At 43.4% G+C, this 23,594-nt stretch overlaps 1 protein-coding gene across 7 annotated transcripts in view; it reads left to right on the forward strand.

The window, feature by feature from the left end:
• helz (helicase with zinc finger) overlaps positions 1 to 23,594 on the forward strand; it is a 343,256-nt gene that overhangs the window by 51,829 nt on the left and 267,833 nt on the right. For 5 of the 7 annotated variants that reach the window (XM_072242661.1, XM_072242664.1, XM_072242665.1 and 2 more), the window contains exon 2: positions 8,984 to 9,202. In XM_072242661.1, coding sequence (XP_072098762.1) covers positions 9,002 to 9,202 — 201 coding nt within the window. In that variant the 5' untranslated portion in view covers positions 8,984 to 9,001. Of the gene's footprint in view, positions 1 to 4,475; positions 4,646 to 8,983; positions 9,203 to 23,594 lie in introns of those variants that run through there. The other 2 variants (XM_072242662.1, XM_072242667.1) reach the window with 2 other exon arrangements.

Consider the following 23,594-nt stretch of genomic DNA (forward strand, 5'->3'; position numbering starts at 1 on the left):
TGTAATGATGCCCTCCAAAAAACAAATTTCATGACATGTGAGTGATGATAAACCAGATTCTGATATGGGTCTCTATTGTGGACTGAGAGTGGGAAGGGGACAGGGAGAGGAGAATCATGGTTGAGAGAGGGGAGGGAGCAGAAGGCACCAGAGAGACATTCTGTAATGGTCAATAAGCTGGTTGTTTGGACTCAAATGACCTTGCCTGGTGTGTCAGAGCAGAGTGTGTTTGCACCTGCCCCCGTGGCACTCCTCTGCCACCTGTCCCACACCCTCCATGGTGCTCCACCCTCATCATTCCCAACATCCTTTGCTCCTGACGGATTTACAAACTTGCTTTCCGCTCTGCTTTGACAAATACGGTACTGTGTAAAAGTCTTTGGCACATTAGCTATATATATTTGTGCCTCAGACTTTTGCATAGTACTGCATAGGAATAGAATTTACCACTTTATTTATTTCCATGTGGTGTGCAAGCTGCATAGGGACTGAGAAGACACTGATCTGTTACATTATGAAATATCACAAATATGTATTCATTCTCTTCAATGGACAGTATATTTTCATTCTCCAGCCCCCTTCCCTTCCTACGGTGTACCCTCTGATTCATGATGTGATGCATACTTGTTCCATCTGGTGTTTCATTTGCACTTAGTTTTATTACTGCTGTTTTTTGAAAGCAAAGGAAATGACTTGCATAAAATTCATTTCTCTGAACAAAGTAGCTGTTGCCTCTATTCTCAGTTCGCTTCCTTGCTCTTTGCAGAAGACAAAATTCCATGAGTATCAGTGGACTTCCAATACTTGAGCAAACTCATGAATCGGCAGTTCAACTTTGAGCAAGAATAAGAGATTAGAGTCTCTGATATTTATATCTAAAATATTTAGCTTGCATACATATGCAGATAAATTAATTCATTCTGAATGCTACACAAGTATTAAGATGGGAGCAGCATTTCTTAACTATGGCCCTCTTCCAGTTATCATGGTGTATTCAGTGTTAACTGGAGGAACTCAGCAGGTAAGGCAGCATCCAGGAGAGGAATAAGCCATCAGTGTTTTGGCCCAAGACCCTTGATCAGGACCGGAAAGGAAGAGGGAAGAAGCCCAATTAAGAATCTGGGGGCAAAAGGGAAGGGATTCAAGCTGGCAGGTGATACGTGAGAGGGAAGGTAGGCAGGTAGAAAAGGTAAAGTGCTGAAAATCTGATAAGAGTGGATTATGGGAGAAAGAAGAGGGGGTGGGGGGGCACCAGAGGGATGTGATGGACAGGTGAGGAGGAGAGAAAGGTAAGAGGACAGCCAGAAATGGAATGGAAGAAGAGAAAAGGGGAGGGGAAAATTACGCCAACCAGCTGATAAATCCAAAGGAATGGCAGAGACTGATGTACTTTGGCATCAGTGGCGTTGCAGGAGTTGCCAGTCACTGTTGAACTCAATGTAGGACTGCCTTCGGGACTCCCGTTCCCATGAGTAGTTATCGTTGCAAGGCAGGTGAGGTTTTGGATCACTTTTCCTTCTCCTTTGCCCCTTCTCCTGTCAGTAGAAATGGTTCTACTGTGCTTAGTGGCTAAGCCCCACGTGAAAGCCAGGAGTTAGACTTGGTTGTCAGAGGCTGTTTGAGGCACATGCCATTGGGAGCATTTACTAGGCAATGGGAGCTTGTCCACATTGCCCCCTCTCACCACCCTTCCCCCAGCTTTGACAACCTTAAGGAACCATCATGTGTTATGATCCCTAATTTTTACAGCTTGATTGAGGATTTCTGTTCTTCGAGTTCTTAGTAATGGCTAAGCTTATTGTATTTTCCTTTGACATGTATATTTAGCCAGTGCCTCAGGCATTTCTTGTGTGTGTCAGATACAGTGGGTGGCCCCATATTACATGACATTGTCCATTCAGTCCTGGAGAGAAAATTGTAATATTTGATTAATTTGGGTACACAGTATCATATTCAGGTAGTATGAGAAATGCTAAAATTTCTTGTATCTTAGAGTTCAAAAGAAGAGTGTGTAACTAACAGGCTGGTATGGGTTCTGGCTGTTTTCAAAGCGAAACAAGTCTTTTGTATGATGGGAGAACATTGCCTAATCCTGCTTTGTCCTGAGTACCTTCCCACTTCAGGCAAGAAAGGTAATAAAAAGTCTTTCCAAAGCATTTGGTGCTAAATCAGTTTTCAAAAGTAAGTCAACTACACCATAAATTTGTCAGTGTTAATTTACTTTCATTTGCAGAAGTACATGTAAGCCCAGGTGTAATGAAAAAATGTACTTGCAGCAGCCTCACAGGCACATCATGTCATATAAGCAGCATTCACAAAAAATGATATCAACATAAATTATACTCAAATTTACAAGATATAACAGAAAAACAGCAAAAAAAGTGTGCCAGTTGAACCAAGAACTGAATGGTTGACAGGAAGTAGCTGTTCTTGAAGCTGGTGGTTGTACTTGGGCTTTTGTACCTCCTGCCCGATGATAGATGTGCGAAGATGGCATGGCTCACATCGTGGGGATCTTTGCTGATGGATGTTGACTTCCCGATGTATGCCACCTATGGATACTTACGGTGGGAAGGGATGTTCCTGTGACGTATTTGGCAGAATCCATGACTCTGCAGTTTTTTAACATCGTGTTCTGTAACAAGCTGAACCTCCTTAATCTGCTGAGAAAGTAGAGATGTGGCACACTTTTCTTGGGATTGCATCTATGTGCCGAGTCCAGGACAAGTGATCAGATATGCTAATCCCCAAAAATTTCAAGCTGCTGACTCCACTGCTGATTGCCCACAGCAGACTGGTGCATGATTGTCCTTCTTCCTTATCCTTGAAGTCAACAATTAGCTCTTTAATTTTATTGACACTGAGTGAGAAGTTGTGGCGCTACTCAACCAGGTGTCCTGTTTTGTTCCGGTAAGCTTTGGTGTGTAAATTTCACCATTTCCCCATGTTATAATCACCTGAGTAAAGGTTCCATGAGTAAGAACATTAATGTTTAATTTTGAAAACTATACTTATTTGCATTTTCCAGTAAATTGTTCAGTCCTACTCTGGGGTTAGAACGGTAGTCTGCAATGTGCGACGAGGTCCACTGTTACTTTACTATTGCAGGCATTCCAGAGAATTCTAGAAATGTAAGCTGCATTTCTCAGATGGCTGAGAGTAATTGTTAAAATTATTTGGAGTGATATCATTTGCTGAGTTCAACAGTGTTTTTCTATTGTTGATACCCAATATGAAATTTTAGCTTTAACACCAAATCTGAACTTGCCGAAGATGGTGAGGCTATTTTTGCTATTTTATAATGTTGGTGCATTTAAGTGACACTGCTCTTTCAGAGGGTAAATAGAGAAGTGCATTGAATGAGGTTTCAAGTATGTGAATTGACTGTGATCACAAACCCGTGCAGAGCAGTGGGTTTATTTTCTGTAACCTGCTGTCTTGGAGGATACCTTCAAAATACTGGATAAAATGGACAAACAGTCAGAGTTGGATTAATGTCTTAAGGTGTTACACAGGAAAGTTGTCTGAGTTTGACACTGAGTTATAGTACTGTGCAAAAGTCTTAAGCACATATATATAGCTAGGGTGTCAAAGACTTTGGTATAGTACTGTATATTGGGAAAGGTGGCTGGGTAACAGAAATAAGAGTACTTAGCTTTGTGTTAGCTCAGTAGTATTAAGTGTTATTTGGTAACTGGAAAGACTTACAGTACTGTGCAAACATCTTAGGCACCCTGGCTCTATGTATGTGTCTAAGACGTTTGCACAGTACCGTACGTCAGGAGATAACTGGGACAGATGGTCAAACCTTGTTCAAGTAGGTTGGTTTTGAGGGCTGTTGTAAGGCCGATGTGGCTGAAGGCAACAAGTGACAGTGATGAACAAATAAAATTGAGGTGCATGGATTGAAAGTTTTTCTGAACAGTTAAATTGTAAATTTATTCAGAATCAGTTTAATATCTTTGATATGATGTGAAATTAGTTGTTTTACAGCATCAGTGTGGTGCAGAGACATACCAATAACAAAATAAATCGTTTAGAAATAAAAGAATTAGTGATGTTGTGTTCATGGACCATTCAGGAATCAGATGGTCAATGGAAAGAAACTGTTTCTGAATTGTGTTTGGATCTTTAGGCTCCTGTACCTCCTCCCTGATGGTAGTAACAAGAAGCAGATTTGTCCCAGATAGTGAAGGTCTTTAGTGATGGATGCCCCCTTCTTGAAGCACTGCCTCTTAAAGATGTACTTGATGGTGGGGAAGGTTGTGTCCGTAATGACTATGACTGACTCTGCAACCCTCTACAGCTTCATTCAGTCCTGTGCAAGTAATTCGTAGCCTGCAGATCTACCCGAAGATTAATCATTGGAACTAGGAACAGTTGTTGAGGTGGTTTGAGATACTGGCATTACTATGCCAAAATATGGCTGGAATCATGGCTAGCTACCTTTATTTTTCTTTATTTTACTTACTTAGAGATCGAACATGGTAACAGGCCTTTCTGGCCCAACGAGCTCAATTACACTCGTGACCAATTAACGTATGTCCAAAGAGTGTAGGAGGAAACTGGAGCACCCAGAGGAAACACATGCCGTTCCAGGGAGAATGTACAAAGTCCTTACAAACATTGGTGGATTTGAACCCAGGTCATTGGTGCTATAATACTGTCACAATAACTGCTATGCTACTGTGCTCCCCAAGCACTTAAGCACATATGCAGGTGCAGATGTGTAATACATAGATGTTTGTTCGTTCATTATGCGTCATGTCTTTTGATATAGGTGATCACGTTTTTTCTATTACCATGATTGTTCTTGACAATTTTTCCTATAGAAGTGGTTTACCATTGCTGCCTTTTGAGCAGTGTCTTTACAATACGGGTGACCCCAGCCATTATTCATACTCTTCAGAGATTGTTGTCATGTGGCTGAGGGGGGTGTGTCTAAGCAGGTGCGACACCTTGACCAAGGGTGACGGAGGGAAGGAGCACCTTACACCTCCCTGCCAACCAAATATATCGAAGTAGGGAAGTATGAAATTCTGGCAAAATTAGCTGCTGTGCAAGAATGATCATTTTTTGGTTAAAAGCTGAAGCTTTTGAGATTCATATTAAGATTCATAACATGAAGAGTGAGCTAATGTTGGAATGTTGATTTGGCATGTTTAACAGAAAATCAAACACCTGTGATGGGTGTGTTGTTAATCTTGACCAGATTAACAAATGCAAGCAACATACACAAAATGCTGGAGGAGCTCAGCAGGCCAGGTAGCATCAATGGAAAAGAGTAAACAGTTGACATCTTACTGTGACTTCTCATCCTTTTTGTGCAGCTCTGATGAAGGGTCTCGGTCTGAAATCTCGACTGCTTACTCTTTTCCATAGATGCTGCCTGGCCTGCTGAGGTCCTCCAGCATTTTGTGTGTGTTTCTTGGATTTCCAGCACTCTGCAGATTTTCTCTTGTTTGTGATTTAACAAGTACAGGTTGAATATTCCTTATATGAAATTGCAAAATCTGAAAACCTCCAAAATGCAGATTTTTTTTGAGCGCTGACATGGTATCACAAATGGAAAATTTCACAAGATGCTTGGAAGGTTCTCAGATGCTCTGCTGATCTCTGCGCACTACAGACAGTTCTGAGAATTGACCTCACATATTGAATAAAGAAAAGTTAATAAAAAATGGAAAAACACTGCATAAAATTAAAGATGAAGATCTTTGTTGTTTATCGTCAGCGTTGGAGTGGGCATGTGCCTCTTAGTGGTGTACTGATCATGAAACAAGCAAAGATCGATCATTGCAAACTGAAAATTGATGGTAATTGTGAATATTCAGCAGGCTGGTTGCAGAAATTTAAGAAATGACACGGCATTAAATTTTAAAGCGTCTGCTGATCACGAAAATCTAGCATCAGAACAAGTCTATGATGCTGATTGATTTTATACCTTACATAAAACCCAAAAAGAATGTAAAATACAAATACAGTGTACGATAACCTTTTAATCAAAACACGGCATCGCAGGTAGAGACTGAAAGTCTGCCGTTGTTTGTTGTTGTTCAACAGCTGATTCAGATACTCTCCCAATGGTGCTTTTGTTAACTTCCACACACATTTTCATTATATTAATGGTATGTAATAATTTTTATTCTTGAGTACATATGTGTGATGAACAAGTGCAAGATAAAGGCTGCTGACAGGTAGCACATAAATTCGGATGGCGGTCCAAAACTATCTCATTATGTATTCCAAAATCCTTAAAACTTCCAACTCCAAGCATTTTGGATAAGGAGTAGTCAACCTGTACTAGAAAACCACTTTTGTCTTAAGCTGTCCTTTATTCAAGGAAGGGAGTAGAGATAGCCCAGGAAATTATAGACCAGTGAATCTTACCTCAGTGGTTGGTAAGTTGATGGAGAAGATCCTGAGAGGCAGGATTTATGAACATTTGGAGAAGTATAATATGATTAGGAATAGTCAGCATGGTTTTGTCAAGGGTAGGTCGTGCCTTACGAGTCTGATTGAATTTTTTGAGGATGTGACTGAACACATTGATGAAGGAAGAGCAACAGATGTAGTGTAATTGGATTTCAGCAAGGCATTTGATAAGGTACACCATGCAAGGCTTACTGAGAAAGTAAGGAGGCACGGGATCCAAGGAGACATTGCTTTATGGATCCAGAACTGGCTTGCCCACAGAAGACAAAGAGTGGTTGTAGACAGGTCATATTCTGCATGGAGGTCGGTGACCAGTGGAGTGCCGCAGGTCTGTTCTGGGACCCTTACTCTTCGTGATTTTTATAAATGATCTGCATGAGGAAGTGGAAGGATGGGTTAGTAAGTTTGCTGATGACACAAAGGTTGGAGGTGTTGTGGATAGTGTGGTGGGCTGTCAGAGGTTACAGCGGGACGTTGATAATATGCAAAACTGGGCTGAGAAGTGGCAGATGGAGTTCAACCCAGATAAGTGTGAGGTTGTTCATTTTGGTAGGTCAAATATGATGGCAGAATATAGTATTAATGGTAAGACTCTTGGCAGTGTGGAGGATCAGAGGGATCTTGGGGTCGGAATCCATAGGACGCTCAAAGCAGCTGTGCAGGTTGACTCTGTGGTTAAGAGGGCATACGGTGTATTGGCCTTCATCAATAGTGGAATTGAATTTAGGAGCTGAGAGGTAATGTTGCAGCTATATAGGACCCTGGTCAGACTGCACCTGGAGTACTGTGCTCAGTTCTGGTCGCTTCACTACAGGAAGGATGTGGAAGCCATAGAAAGGGTGCAGAGGAGGTTTTCAAGGATGTTGCCTGGATTGGGGAGCATGCCTTATTATGAGAATAGGTTGAGTGAACTCGGCCTTTTCTCCTTGGAGCGATGGAGGATGAGAGGTGACCCGATAAAGGTGTATAAGATCAGGGGTCCCCAACCACCGGGCCATGGACTGGTGCCGGGCTGCAAAGCATGTGCTACTGGGCCGCAAGGAAGCGGTATGATTTGGCGATAGGAGTCAGCTGCACCTTTTCTCATTCCCTGTCATGCCCTGTTGAGTTTGAATACATGCGCGTTCATTACGCACACGTCAGCCATGTCAACACGGGAAGGAGATCAACTCCTCGAGCTTGCAATTGACGGCGGGCTGAAAAGTATGTTTCACATAACATCTCTGCCAGCATTCTGGATCTCAAAGTCAAGACTAAATATCCTGAGATAGCCACGAAAGCACTGAAAACGTTGCTTCCATTTCCAACGTATCTCTGCAATGAATGCAATGAAAACTAAATTGCGGAATAGACTGGACATAAGGAACCCCCTTCGAGTATCGCTGTCTCCCATCACCCCTTGATAGGACCGTCTTGTTGCAGGGAAACAAGCCCAGGGTTCCCACTGATTCAGCGATATTGGTGTGTTGCAATGATTTTATATGTTCATATGGGGAAAATATGTGCTGTGTGTTTAATATCCAAATGTTACTTGAAATATTATGATGCTATTGACTTATATAACCATATAACAATTACAGCACGGAAACAGGCTATCTCAGCCCTTGTAGTCCATGCCGAACGCTACTCTCACCTAGTCCCACCGATCTGCACTCAGCCCATAACCCTCCATTCCTTTCCTGTCCATATACCTATCCAATTTTTCTTTAAATGATAATATCGAACCTGCCTCTACCACTTCTACTGGAAGTTCGTTCAACACTTATTCAAGCTCCCCTGATAATTGACTTATCTCTATACTCATGCGAGGAAAATATGCGCTGTGTGTTTAATATTAAATTTGTTAGATAAACCCTTTTAGAAACGAAATTGAGTGTATTAGTCACTTATCACCTATATTCTGGTCATGATTAACATGCCTCCCCCCCGAACAGAATCGCTAAACTCGATTTGTAAGGGGGGGGGGATTGGCATGTGCACGCATGCGCACACAGTTACCCGCGCAAGGCTTCAAGGTCATTGTAGTCTTACACCGGGAAAACACAACGTATTTGACTGCTACTCTCGTCTGTTGGCAAACCTACCCCACACCCCCCCCCCGGTCCGCAATGCAAAAAAGGTTGGGGACCCCTGTATAAGATGATGAGAGGCATTGATCATGTGGATAGTCAGAGGCTTTTTCTCAGGGCTGAAATGGTTGCCACAAGAGGTCACAGGTTTAATGTGCTGGGGAGTGGGTACAGAGGAGATGTCAGGGGTAAGTTTTTTTATTCAGAGAGTGGTGAGTGTGCAATGGGCTGCCAGCAACGGTGGTGGAGGCGGATATGATAGGGTCTTTTAAAAGACTTTTGGATCGGTACATGGAGCTTAGAAAAATAGAGGGCTATAGGTAAGCCCAGTAATTTCTAAAGTAGGGACATGTTCGGCACAACTTTGTGGGCCGAAGGGCCTGTATTGTGCTGTAGGTTTTCTATGTTTCTAAAAAAAAAACAACTTGTTAGCACGTTGAATACATTGCACAATTAACAATTTCTCCTTTTGTTTATAGCATTTTGCTTGCTGAGTCATGGCATACAGAAGACCAGAAAAGGCATGTGAACAAGCATTTGAATGTCTGAGATTGCAGGAATATGAGCTGGCAACAAAGTACTGTACAGAAGCACTCATCACCCTTGGAAATACTTCCATCACTACATCATGCCAGCCACAACTGGACCGCATTCAAATTGAAAGTCTTCTCTACAGGATAGCCTGCTTGTTGCAACTTGTGAGTAATGTGCCTTATTCTAACAGCATAAGCTGAGCACCATCTACTCTACAACTAAAGTTTGGGCGAGGGGTAGCATGCTTGAGGAAATTTTCTGCTTTCTGCAAATGTCTGTGTTTATAAACTTGAAACACATCTTGTTGGAATACCTCTTGGTTGATAGCTTTGTTTAAATGTGGTCAGTTTGCAAACCACCACTTATCCTGGGGGTGCATACTTGAAGTTTCCAAGAACTATAGTTCAAGGAGAAATAAAAGATAATTATTATGAGCAAGGAAGGCAGTTCTTTGATGATGAAAACTGGAAACTCAAATCTTTGAAATAAGGTAAAATGTAGGCCTATTATTGAAGGAACAAAAACATAAACTCCTGGAGGAACTTGGGTTAATCAGCATCTTGTTTGGACACATCTTGATGAAAGAACTTAATCTGAAATGCTGACAGTTCCTATCCCCTGATAGATGAGGCTTGATTCCAATGGTTCCTTCAGCAGTTTTTCACCAGATTGCAGCAACTGCAGTCTCCTGTTCCTCTATGATTGAAGGAGGATGGCTTCATAATCTTCATCTTCATGAAGATTCCATTTCACTTGAATCATTTCTTCTGTATGTCAAAAATCGTGGACAGTCTCCCAAAATAGGGTGCAAAGTAAAAATATTTAGAATCTCTTCACCATATTGGAAAATTGCATCATATAGTTAATTTTTAGACCACAAGACATATGAGCAGAATTAGGCAATTCGGCCTATTATCTCTGTTCCGCCATTCCATCCTGACTGATTTATTATCCTTTTTAATCCTGTTCTCCTACCTTCTCCTCGTAACCTTTGGCACCCTTACCTATCAGCCTCCACTTTAAGTATACCCAATGACTTGGCCTCCACAGCTGCCTGTATCGATGAATTCCACAGATTCACTAACCACTGGTTAAAGAAATCTCTTTTCTAAAGCAATATGATTGTATTCTGAAGCTGTGCCTTCTGGTCTTAGACTCCATTATAGGAAACATTTTCTTCACTCTATGTAGGCCTTTCAACATTCGATAGATTCTAATGTGATTTGCACCCATAAACCCCCCCCCCACCCCCAACATTTGTCTAAACTCCAGCAAGTACAGGCTCAGAACCATCAAATGCTCCTCATACGTTAACCCTTTCATTCCTAGGATCATTCTCGTGAATCTCCTCTTTATCCTCTTCAATGCTAGCCCGTCCTTTCTTAGATAAGAGTCCCAAAACTGCTCATAATACTCTTATATTCAGTTAAGATAACAGTTGGACAGTGCAGCCACCTTTACTAATTTTCATAGTGCAAATCAAATGTCTTTTGAATGTGTTATTAAATCAGCAAGCAGAGGGCTATGGGCAATCCTAGGTATTTTCTGAAGTAAGTATGTGTTTGGTACGGCATTGTGGGCTGAAGGGCCTGTATTGTGCTGTAGGTTTTCTGTTTCTATGTTCAAGTGGAGAAAGTGTGAAAGCAGAAGTGGTATTTATGATGGCAGTGGAAAGCTAAATTCTTCATTCAATGGCCACTTTATTTGGTACATGAGTTGATCTTATGCTGCTGTGGCCCATCCACTTCAAGGATCAACATGCTGTGCATTCAGAGATGCTTTTCTGCACACCACTATTGTAAAGCATAGTTAGCTGAGTTACTGTTGCCTCCCTGTCAGCTTAAACCAGCCTGGCCATTCTCCTCTCATTAACAAGGCGTTTTTGCCCACACAACTGTTGCTCACTGGATTTTTTTGTTTTTCATGCCATTTTCTATAAACTGTCAAGACTGTAGAGGGTGAAAATCCTAGGATATCAGCAGTTTTTTTTTGAGGTAGTCAGATTATCTTATGTGGCACCAATTATCATTCCATGGTCAAAGTCATTGAGATCATATTTCTTCTCCATTCTGATGTTTGGCCTGAGCAACAACTGAACCTCTTGACCATGTCTGCATGCTTTTATGCACTGAGTTGCTGCCACGTGATTGGCTGATTAAATATTTGCATTAACGAGCAGGTGTACAGGGGTACCTAATAAAGTGGTCACTGAGTGTGTTTTGGTTTTTTTAGACCTCAATGTTCAGCATCCCAAGTATGTATAGGATGAGAGTGTAGAATTTATCATTCTTGGATCATAGAACAGGAAGAGGCCATTTAGCCTATTGAGTTTATTCTCCTGTTGGCTGAGATCATGATTGATTTATTATCGAAAGCCAGATGCCTGCCATTCCATATTTTCTAATGCCTTTGGTCAACAATAATGTCTGGTCTCAAAGTGGTCTTGATGATGTGCTGTGGGAACTTTAGTTGTTTCTCCCGGTCAATCATGAGCTGCCAGTCGTAAATGTGTGCCAGAATCCCCATGGGTGGCTTTACTGTTCTAGTTGCTCTGCTGCTTTCACAAGGGTGACGGTTCAATTGCAGGGTTTAACTTGTTTGCTGTTACGGATTCTTAAGAAGTTTGCTTCTGTGAGGGTCTTCAATACCTGGTCATGTTCCCAGCTGTATCAACTCTTTCTAAAAGTTTTCGGGCAGCAGCTTGGGATGTTCACCAAGGTTCTTCTTCTGAACACAACAGACAGTCTGAGGCATCAACCTGCCCCCAGCTATGCTGATTGGACAGCTAGGCTGGGCAAGATGTCATACACTGTCTGGAACTTGATTCAGTATGGCTCTGCTTGTCGCTCTGCTTTCCATGGCCTGCTCCCACCTGGTCCAAGTTCCCTGCCGCTTCATGCCCACTGCTTTGGTGGATCTTTCTTCATTTCCTCCTGGATGAGCTTGCACTTCTCTCTCCCCTTAGCTGTGTCATACCTGGGGACTGGGAAGGTTCCCAGGCCAGCTCTTCCTCAGGTCACTGCTCTCACTGCTGGGCTCCCTATATTGCATCACCTCTCTAGCTCTTGTCATCTTAAACTTGTCCTTCAAGGGTTTCAAGGGCAGCCGCTGATTGGTGTTTTTTCCATCGAGGACAATGCTGCTGAGCCTCTTGGGCAATCCCTGCTATCTCTGGAGAAAGCTGCTGACCTTTCTCGGTTCTTGACGGTGAAAATTGGAACTTCATATACCAGCGGTGGCCAAAGAATCCTCGGTAGGATGCCATGCTGGTATATCCATGCCTTGAGCTTGCCAGGTAGTCCTCACTGGTCAACTGCTTTCAAGCAACCCTCCAGCTCCTGCCCTGTTGCCTGGATTGATGGCCTTTCAGGCTGCTATCGAACACCTTGCCAAAGCAATTCACTGGCTTTTCAGAAATGATTGGAATGAGTGTTCCTGTGACATTAAAGTGGAATCTGTTGGTAACTCTGCCCATCTTCAACACCAATGATCTTGATTTTGTGGGCTTGAAACTCATTCTTACCCAGCTGATGAGCTTCTTCATTCCTTGCAGAATCCACCTAGTTCCAGCCACAGAGTCCGTGGTGACTGTCAGGTCAATCTTGAAAGCTTTAACTGGTGGTTGCTGTACACCAGACTTGGAGCAGGGCCTGCGGCACTCTGATTCAGCAGACCTTGCCGTCTATTCATTGCAAGACCAAAGAGGATCATGGAGATGGTACAGCCTGTGATGGTCCAGATCTCCAGCCTCTGCCACTCTGACGTAGCTTGGACAGATTAGTCTCTCATTCTGAAATAGCTGTAATAATTCAGGATGAGGTCCGCTACTTTGCTTGGAACATGATGCTTGTCCATAATTAGATGCATCAGCTTGTGGTGGGGTTGATCCATAGGTGTTGGCCAGACTGAGCCAGAGCACTGCCAGGTCTCCTCTGTTCTCCCATGCCTCACAAATGAGCTGAGTCACCACTGCTTTGTGCTTCAAGTACCTGGGCACTCCTGGAATACCTCCCTTCTGCACAGATATATCAATGTACCCATTGTTGGAGAGGAAAGCTGCCCACCTCCTTTCAACAGTGCTGAAAAAGATCTGTCTTTTGACACTGAGCAAGGAAATGATCCTGAACTGGTCAATGTTCCTGGAGTCTTTTCCTTTGGGATCAGGATTCCATCTGCAAATCTGCACTGCTCAGCTACTTTTCCTCTCCTCCAAATGACTCTTAATATCCTCCACAGCTGTTTAAGCAGTTAAGGACAGTGCTTATGGGCTTTGTATGGGACTGCTCTCAGGTCAGGTGCAGAGCTAAACTTTGCCTTCCTCACCACACTTTGCACTTCTTTCAGGAGTGGTTCCCTGCTGTTGAATTCAGTACTGGGTGGAGGTGGATCTATCAGGATGCTACAGTGATTTAAATCTCTTCCTCTGTTCCTCTTCCTCTTCCTCTTCCCCCAGATTGTCGTCTTGCAGGCCCGTGGTCATTTTATTTGAATCTTTTCACATGTTCTGCCTGTATGGGTTTTCTGCAAAACATGGAGGCTCCAGGCACTGTGGGGTGACTCAGGCCCTGGCTCCTCCTGCATCTCACCAGGTGCTCTCCCTGTACGCTGTGTTGCTGCTTCATCTACCAGACATCTCATCCATGGCTGGTGAATCTTCAAGCCTAGGTTGTTCTTGCAAATCGTCCCATAAGTGCATTGCGTACTCGTCATCGGTTTTCTATTTCAGTGGTTCGTTGACCTTGGGTCAATAAGGTTTGTGTGCTCATCGTCTTCACTGCCCCCACTGCCGCTTGGGTGGCCTGTGGGTGTGTTACCATTAGACGATACGTAGCTTACTTTGGGTTTCTTCCTGACAAAGGGCGTGGCTTGGATTGCCAACTCTCCCTGCGCTGGTTGCTGTCTTTCTGGACTGTCAGCTGTCATTCTAGTCATCACCGCACAGTTCATGGTTGCCAAGCCATTTGTTCCTGGTCGTCAATAGTAGCTCCAGCTGAGTGATTTGAAGAATACATCTCACGATGCTCTGACACATTATCAGTGGTGGAACCTGGGGCTGTTGGATGTTTCAAGTCTTTCAACATCATACACCCTCACCCAGGCAACCCAGCCATGGCTGATCAAGCTACAATTTGTGTTCAGGTAGCATGTGCTGCTGCTCCCCATGGACTTTCTCTCTTCATCCAGAGCTGTCTTGAGGCCTTGGTGATGTTGCTGATGGCCCTCTGCCTCCTTATACTGGCGATGTCCAATGTGCTGATACTGTTCAGCGAAGCCCCTGCAGCCCACTTCAACTGGCATGTACTTTTCCTTCCATCCCTGCCTCCGACAGTAGCTGACCAGTTCCACGTGTCTGGCAAGCTTCCTGTCATGGACCCCCTTCCAGATGCTCCTCCCATGGCACTGTCAGCTGCAGCAAAATGATGTGTTTTGCTGTCTCTGAGATCAGAAACAGGCTTGTTATACCGGCATGTGTCATGAAATTTGCTAACTTAGCAATACATGATAATCTCGAAAGAAAAAATAAGTAGGTCAATTAATAAGTGTGTGTGTGTATGTATGTGTGTGTGTGTGTGTGTGTGTGTGTGTGTGTGTGTGTGTATATATATATATATATAGAGAGAGAGAGAGAGATATTAAAACAGTAATAATATATATTTTTAAAAAGTGAGGTAGTGTTCATGGGTTCAATGTCCATTTAGGAATCATATGGTAGAGGGGAAGAAGCTGTTTCTGAATTGTTGAGTGTGTGCCTTCAGGCTTCTGTAATTACCTCCTGATGGTAAAATGAGAAGCGGGCATGTGCTGGGTGACAGGGGTCCTTAATAATCGATGTTGCCTTTCTGAGGCACCATTCCTTGAAAATGTGTCGGATACTAGGGAGGGCAGTACCCAAGATGGAGCTGACTAATTTTAGAACTTTCTGTAGCTTCTTTTGGTCTTGTCCACTGGCCCCCTCTACCAGACAGTGATACAGCCTGCCAGAATGCTCATCACAGTACATCTATAGAAGCTTTTGATTATTTTAGGTGACAAACCAGATTTCTTCAAACTCCTAATGAAATATATCTGCTGTCTTGCTTTCTTTATAGTTGCATTGATATATTGGGACCAGGTTAGGTCCTCAGAGATCTTGACACCCAGGAACTTGAAATTGCTCACTCTCCACCTCTGGTCCCTGTCTGAGGATTGGGTCGTGTTCCCTCGTTTTGACCTTCCTGAAGTCCGCAATCAGCTCTTTGGTCTTACTGACATTGAGTGCATGGTTGTTGCTGTGATACCACTCAACTAGCTGGTATATCTTGCTCCTGTACACCCTTTCATCTCCATCTGAGATTCTACCAACAATGGTTGTACCATCAGCAAGTTATAGATGGTACTTGAGCCTTGCCTAGTCACACTGTAATGAGTATAGAGAGAGTAGAGCAGTGAGCTAAGCACATACCCCTGAGGTGTGGCAATGTTGATCGTCAGCAAGTAGGAGATATTATCATCAACCCGCACAGATTGTGGTCTTCCAGTTAGGAAGTTGAGGATCCAGTTGAAGAGGGCGGTACAGAGGTCCAAGTTATGTAGCTTATCGATCAGGACTGTGGGAATGATGGTGTTAAACACTGAGCTATAGTCAATGAACAGCATCCTGACATCGGTGTTTGTATTGTCCAGGTGATCTATGGCTGTGGGAAAAGCCATTAAGATTACATCTGCCGTAGACCTATTGGAGCAATCGGCAAATTGCAGTGGGTCCAGGTCCCTACTGGAGCAAGGGTTTGTTCGAGCCATGTCCAACCTCTCAAAGCATTTCATCACGATAGATATGAGTGCTACTGGGCGATAGTCATTAAGGCAGCTCAAACTACTCTTTGGCGCAGGTCTAATTGTTGCCTTTTTGAAGCAGGTGGGAACTTCTGACTGTACCAGTGAGAGGTTGAAAATGGCCTTAAATACTCCTGGCAGTTTGTTGGTATGAGTTTTTTCAGAGCCTTACCAGGTTTTGTCTGGTCTCAAGGTGATCTTGATGATGTGCTGTGGGAAGTTTAGTTGTTTCTCCAGATCAGTCATGAGCTGCCAGTCGTGAGTGGGTGCCAGAATCCCTGTGGGTGGCTTTACTCTTGTTTCTGGTTGCTCTGCAGCTCTCACAAAGGTGATGGTTCGATTACAGGGTTTAACTTATTTACTGTTACTGATTCTTTAGAAGATTGCTTTTGCGAGAATCTACAATATCTGGTCAAGTCTTCAGTGATATCGGCCCTTTCCAAATGTTTTTGGGCAGCACCTCAGGGAGCGTTCCAAGATTCTTCTCCTGGAACACAATAGACAGTTTGGGACATCAACCTTCCCTCAGTTATGCAGGGTGGATGGCTGGGCTGGGCAGGGCAAGATGTCATATACTGCCTGGACAAGGAACTTGATTCGGTGTGGTACTGCTTGCCAGAGATCAATCCATGTCTCTCTCCTTTCCATGGCCTGCTCCCACCCAGTCCAAGCTGTTACTTTCTCTACCCACGAGAATAATTTCCTAACAAGGCCAATTGTGTTGTTTCAGTTTAATGAAGCAGACGTGACTCAGATGTCATACTGAAAATGTTTGCTCCAGAACATGCTGCAGTTCTAGCCAAATTATTCTAGTACATGTACCACACTGCCATTTCCCACCCTCCCCATCAATGTCAAATGTTACTCGGATGTGTACTGTTCACAAGAAGTAGGACAAATTCAATCTAGCTCTTTAAAATCCATTTAGTATATGTCAGTTAGCACCAGTGATGGAAGGTGAGATTTACAGTGTTATCAAGCAGCACCTTCTCAGGAATAATTTGGGTTTTGGTTTGCCAGGAAAATTCTGTTTCATCCCCATTGTAACCTTGGTCCTAGCTTTGCTCAATGGGACAAGTGAAGTGAGAGTGATTGACCTTGATATCAGGGCTGTGTTTGGTTGAGTGTAGAATCAAGGAGCCCTGATGCAACTAAAGTCAATAGAGGTCACAGGAAAAATGGTTGGACAACAAGGATGTCTGTGGTTGTCAGTTCTCCCAGCTCCAGGACATCACTGCAGGATTTTATCTTGGGCCCAGCGATCTTCACCTGCCTTATTAGCAGCCTTCCTTCAGGAAATCAAATATGCATTTAAGCTGACGATTATGCAGTGCAGGAATAAGCATACGCATTCCATTACCCCTGGGCTGTCACTCCATGAAACACACTAAACACTAATTTCTTCCTCCAATGTGAACTATTGAGAAGATGCACTGTTGTGACTTGCCTAGTGTACTCTGACAAATCCCAAGTCTGGAGCATGTGCTACCAGGAAGGGCAAGGGCAGCTGGGGCATGGATGAATCATCTTCCGCAGGTTCTCCCTCAACATCACATAGCGTAGAGGTTAGCATAAAGCTGTTACAGAGCCAGAGACCATGATTTAATTCCCATTGTTGTGTGTAAGGAGTTTATGTTCTCCCTTTGACCATTTATTGTCAGTTTGTTCAGTTTCGTTTATTGTCATTTAGAAATGCATGCATTAAAAAATGATACAACGTTCCTCCAGAATGATATCACAAGAAAACACAGGACAAACCAAGACTAAAACTGACAAAACCACATAATTATAACATATAGTAACAACAGTGCAAAGCAATACCATAATTTGATAAAGAGCAGACCGTGGGCACAGTAAAAAAAAAAAGTCTCAAAAGTCCCGATAGACTCATCATCCCACGCAGGCGGCAGAAAGGAGGAACTCCCCCCGCCATGATGCTCCAAGCGCCGCCAACTCGCCGATGCAGCACCATTGGAAGCACCCAACCGCAGTGGACTCTGAGTCCGTCCGAAAACTTTGAGCCTCCGGCCAGCCCCTTCCGACACAGCCTATCCGAGCACCATCCTCTGCCGAGCACTTCAACCCCGCCCCGGCCGCTGAGCAACAAGCAAAGCCGAGGACTTGGGGGCCTTCTCCTCTGGAGGTTCTGGACCACACAGTAGGAGCAGCAGCGAAGCAGGCATTTCAGAAGTTTCACCAGATGTTCCTCTGTGCTCTTACGTCTGTCTCCATCAAATTAGGATTGTGCACAGCACCCTACTTGACAAATAACAGACATCACCACTGGAGTGGCTGCTGTGAGCTGCGTCGCGTCGCCATTTTCCTGCAGACAAATGTTTTGCCTCCTGGTGCTCTGGTTTCCTCTCACATGCCAAAGGTGTATGAGTTAGGGTGGTAAGTTGTGAGCCTGTAATGTTGTGCATTAGTGATAATTTTTCAAAACTCGTTAGATTCTGGACTAGTTCCTGAGGATTGGAGGGTGGCTAATGTAACCCCACTTTTTAAAAAAGGAGGGAGAGAGAAACCGGGGAATTATAGACTGGTTAGCCTAACGTCGGTGGTGGGGAAACTGCTGGAGTCAGTTATCAAAGATGTGATAACAGCACATTTGGAAAGTGGTGAAATCATCGGACAAAGTCAACATGGATTTGTGAAGGGAAAATCATGTCTGACGAATCTCATTGAATTTTTTGAGGATGTAACTAGTAGAGTGGATGGGGGGAACCAGTGGATGTGGTATATTTGGATTTTCAAAAGGCTTTTGACAAGGTCCCACACAGGAGATTAGTGTGCAAACTTAAAGCACATGGTATTGGGGATAAGGTATTGATGTGGATGGAGAATTGGTTAGCAGACAGGAAGCAAAGAGTGGGAATAAACGGGACCTTTTCAGAATGGCAGGCGGTGACTAGTGGGGTACCGCAAGGCTCAGTGCTGGGACCCCAGTTGTTTACAATATATATTAATGACTTGGATGAGGGAATTAAATGCAGCATCTCCAAGTTTGCGGATGACACGAAGCTGGGTGGCAGTGTTAGCTGTGAGGAGGATGCTAAGAGGATGCAGAGTGACTTGGATAGGTTGGGTGGGTGGGCAAATTCATGGCAGATGCAATTTAATGTGGATAAATGTGAAGTTATCCACTTTGGTAGCAAAAATAGGAAAACAGATTATTATCTGAATGGTGGACGATTAGGAAAAGGGGAGGTGCAACGAGACCTGGGTGTCATTATACACCAGTCATTGAAAGTGGGCATGCAGGTACAGCAGGCGGTGAAAAAGGCGAATGGCATTTATAGCGAGAGGATTTGAGTACAGGAGCAGGGAGGTACTACTGCAGTTGTACAAGGCCTTGGTGAGACCACACCTGGAGTATTGTGTGCAGTTTTGGTCCCCTAATCTGAGGAAAGACATCCTTGCCATAGAGGGAGTACAAAGAAGGTTCACTAGATTGATTCCTGGGATGGCAGGACTTTCATATGAAGGAAGACTGGATGAACTGGGCTTGTACTCGTTGGAATTTAGAAGATTGAGGGGGGATCTGATTGAAACATATAAAATCCTAAAGGGATTGGACAGGCTAGATGCAGGAAGATTGTTCCCGATGTTGGGGATGTCCAGAACAAGGGGTCACAGTTTGAGGATAAAGGGGAAACCTTTTAGGACCGAGATTAGGGAAAACTTCTTCACTCAGGGAGTGGTGAATCTGTGGAATTCTCTGCCACAGGAAGCATTTGAGGCTAGTACATTGGCTATATTTAAGAGGGAGTTAGATATGGCCCTTGTGGCTACGGGGATCAGGGGGTATGGAGGGAAGGCTGGGGCGGGGTTCTGAGTTGGATGATCAGCCATGATCATAATAAATGGCGGTGCAGGCTCGAAGGGCCGAATGGCCTACTCCTGCACCTATTTTCTATGTTTCTATGTTACCACTGGAAGCATGGTGACACTTGCAGGCTGCCCCCAGCATATATTCAGCCTGTGTTGATCGTTAATGTAAATGGCAGAAGGGTTCAAGGTGGTAGCTCGCTGAAGAGGGAGAGTAGTTAGTTTGGCAGTAAATGTTGGCTTTGCTTTGTTTTGCCAGTAATGAAAATTAAATTTATTATTTTCTTTGCCATTTGCATTTTTAATTCTCGCAAGTAAGAATCAGAATGAGGTTTATTATCACTGACATGTTGTGAAATTTGTTGTTTTGCAGCAGCAGTACTGTGCAATACATAAAATAATTACTGTAAGTTAAGATAAAGTGTATATAAAATAAATGTTATGCAAAAAAGGAGCAAAATAGTGAGGTAGTGTTTATGAAGTCATGGACCTTAAGAAACTTGATGGTGGAGGGGAAGAAGCTCTTTCTAAAACATTGGATGTGTTTTTCCAGGTTCCTGTATATCTTCTGTGATGGTAATAATAAGAAGAGGTCACACCCTGGGGTGTATGGGTCCTTAATGATGGATGCTGCCTTTTTTGAGGCCTTGGATTTTGAAGGTGTCTTCATTGGTGGGGAGGTTAATGTCACAGATGATACTAGGTGACAGTATGCAACTCATATTGCTGTCTTAAATATAGTTTTATTTCACGGTGTCATCCATAGAGTCTTCACTGCCTGAGAACCACATTGTATTCTCTCACATGATGAAGTGGCTTCTTTATCTATATACTACTAAAACTCCCATGCTCTGTTTGTCTGTTTGTGATCTCCAATTAACGCAAACGGTACATTACAGCGGCACTATTTTTGGCTAAATCAACTTAAAATGTGCTAACTTACAGAATGCAGGCAAAGTTCAGGGTTATATATTTGTATAAAATTCACCAAAATCAACAACCCTGCTTTCACCCGAGAGCCGACATCAGCCATGATGGAAACCGCAATGCGACACCATGACACATGTGCACGGCCAGCCTCAGAAGCGACTCATGATGCTCACAGCAGCGACACCAACCGCAGCAAAAGGGCAGGGCAGCTCTATTTCGAGTGGTCACATTCTGCTAATCACCATCAGCATGTGCAGGATTGGGACAGATCAAACTGAGACCCATCAATAAGAGATAATTAAATCTTATTGTAATGACGTACTTCGAGACACCCATCAAACCCTTTGCTGCAGTCAAAGGACAGCGGTGACTATATCACGTTCATTTAGGAGAGCACCAACCACGTCATCAAGAATAACCAGCATCCTGGAGGCTTTGGTGTTACTGCTTTGTATCTTCTATCCAGTATTAGGGTAAAGAAAAACGTGGTCAGCCTAATTATGCTGTGTGGAAAGAGAAGGGAGACAATATGATCAAGAGATGATGCCAAACGCCGTTGGGAAGCGGCAAGGAGAGGGAGAGAACAAGAATTGGATGAAGCCAGGGCCGCACGACTCCAGGATCAAAGAGTCAGGAAAAAAAGATGGGAGAAGAAGAGACAGAGGAGGAGAGGCATGCATGTCTCCAAAATGACAACAACTGGCATAGAAGGAGGAGAGACGAAGAGACAAAGGAGCTGAGAAATGCACGTCTCCAGGATCAGAGACAAACAACAGCAGAAGAGATGAAGAGGCGGGGGATGAAAGGGCTGCATGTCTCCAAAATGACAACAACTGGCATAGAAGGAGGAGAGACGAAGAGACAAAGGAGCTGAGAAATGCACATCTCCAAGATCAGAGACAAAGAATAAACAGCGGAAGAGATGAAGAGACGGTGGATGAAAGGACTGCACGTCTCTAGAATGACAACGAGAGGCACAAGAGTGGCCGATCAACCAGAAATGCTGCCATTAAAAGTGTCCTTCATTAAACAAGGAGGAGCTATATTTGCCTTGCTATGCCTTGTTCTTCTTTAATAAACTGAGGTTTTTCCTTCAATTTCCAAAGCAAAGCGATACCAGTAGCATTCAGGAAAATTTAATGTTCATCCTGGTCGCATCAGACTGCACTGCCCTTCTGTCAAAGGGTGCCCCAACGGGACACCCTGTTGTCTAGTTAATTATAAAGCTACTACACTGGCTCCTGTCACCTCACTTCCACCCTACCTCCCTGTTTATATTTTTATGGATCCTTACAGCCATGAGTAACAGTATTTATTGTGCCTTGAAATGTCACCTGCCATTCACTTGTTGCTTGTACTAATGTGTGTTTATATAACAAGTAGCTATTTCCCTCCTCCCCTCATGTTTCATTCCCTCATGCTTTTACACCTGTCTGGTTCAATAACTTTGCATGTTTTGGTTTTCCATTTACCTGCACTACCTAAATTAGTGTCCATGTATTTTCCTTTTGTTTGTTTTAGAAGTAATTAATGTCCACATTTTCCTTTGAACCCACTTGTGACTAGTAATTTAAAGCCTGTAACCATTTCTTTTGTCACTTCTGCAGGGACCCTGGTTTCATTCCAGTTCAGAGTGAAGTCTGAGGTCATCTCAATTCAACTTTCATTAAGTGTAATGAAGTCCTCCATGAAGTGAAATCCTCTTTGGTGAAAATCCACCACTGGTGAAATCCCCTATAAGCTAAAGTCCTTGTTTCTCACTCCATCTTCAGCCTCTGCAATTTGCTTTCCCTTCACTAATTAGTCTGTAGTTGGATAATGATCCAGTGATGATTCCTGAGGTCCAACTCTGTAATACAGGATAGCTCCTGCCTTTGTTACATTACAATTATTATCTGTAGATTTTAGAAACGGATTCCATCTATTATCTTCTGTAGCTCCTACTTTACTATCTTACTTTGGATATCAATATGCAAAGCAGCAAAGTTACATCAGTGCATTCTGCTCATTATCTCACTGAAGTTGTCCTTGAGCAGCAAACAGTCCAGGTACTCCTCCCCCGTCTGCGTGCAATGGTCTCACACTTAGATTTAGCTTAAAAACTGTGTGGAGAGAGAAGACATCTCTAGGACAAACACACTGTGCACACAATTACATATGTTGCAGTGTTGGGGCACGTTTTGCTCCACTATGTCTCCATTTTTAATCTTGATGTCAAGGCTATGTTTGGTTGAGTGTAGAATCAAGGAGCCCTGGTGAAACTAAAGTGAATGGACATCAAAGGAAAAATGTTTGGGCGATGGAGGATATCTGTGGTTGTCAGTTCTCTTTTTAACCCTGTTCAAAGCTTATTTTCCAGTCATTGACTTGCCCCGAGCAATAAAGCAATGGAGAAAGAGAGAGAAAAATAGTCCCGTGTATTTCAAGCTTGCTTGAACTGCTATGCTTATTAAAGACAGAGAAATGTAGAATGTAGGAGCAGGTTTAGGCCTTCAAAACTTTTGTGCCATTTCATGGATCATGGCTAATCCTTTCTGTGTGCCATCTTCCTGATCCCTTCTTTTATCCTTTGATACATTTTTTGTTTGGAAATCTTTCTGTCTCAGATACTGTAGACTCATCTATACTACAACTTTAGAAGGCTAGCATTTGATTTTTGGCCAAGAGTTAAAAGCAAGTGGATTTCATATTTTGATGTTTCCTTATGACAGTGAGGCCAATCAGCCCGTTGAGTCTGTGCCAGCCCTCAGAGCAATCCCATTTCTCTACGTATTTCCTTGTAATCTATTACCTTTCACATGATCATTAACTGCCCTTGTTGTCCTATCACCCACCAACACAGGTTAATTTGCTGTAGTCAGTTAATCCACCTGTGGCAGGAAACTGGATTACCCACACTATCACAAGGGGAAGGTGCAAAATCTAGACTTCAGCACCAGTGTTACGATTGAATTCAGGATGCTGGAGCTTTGAGGCAGCATCACT

Source organism: Mobula birostris, chromosome 24, assembly GCF_030028105.1.
Source record: "Mobula birostris isolate sMobBir1 chromosome 24, sMobBir1.hap1, whole genome shotgun sequence".
NCBI lineage: Eukaryota > Metazoa > Chordata > Chondrichthyes > Myliobatiformes > Myliobatidae > Mobula > Mobula birostris.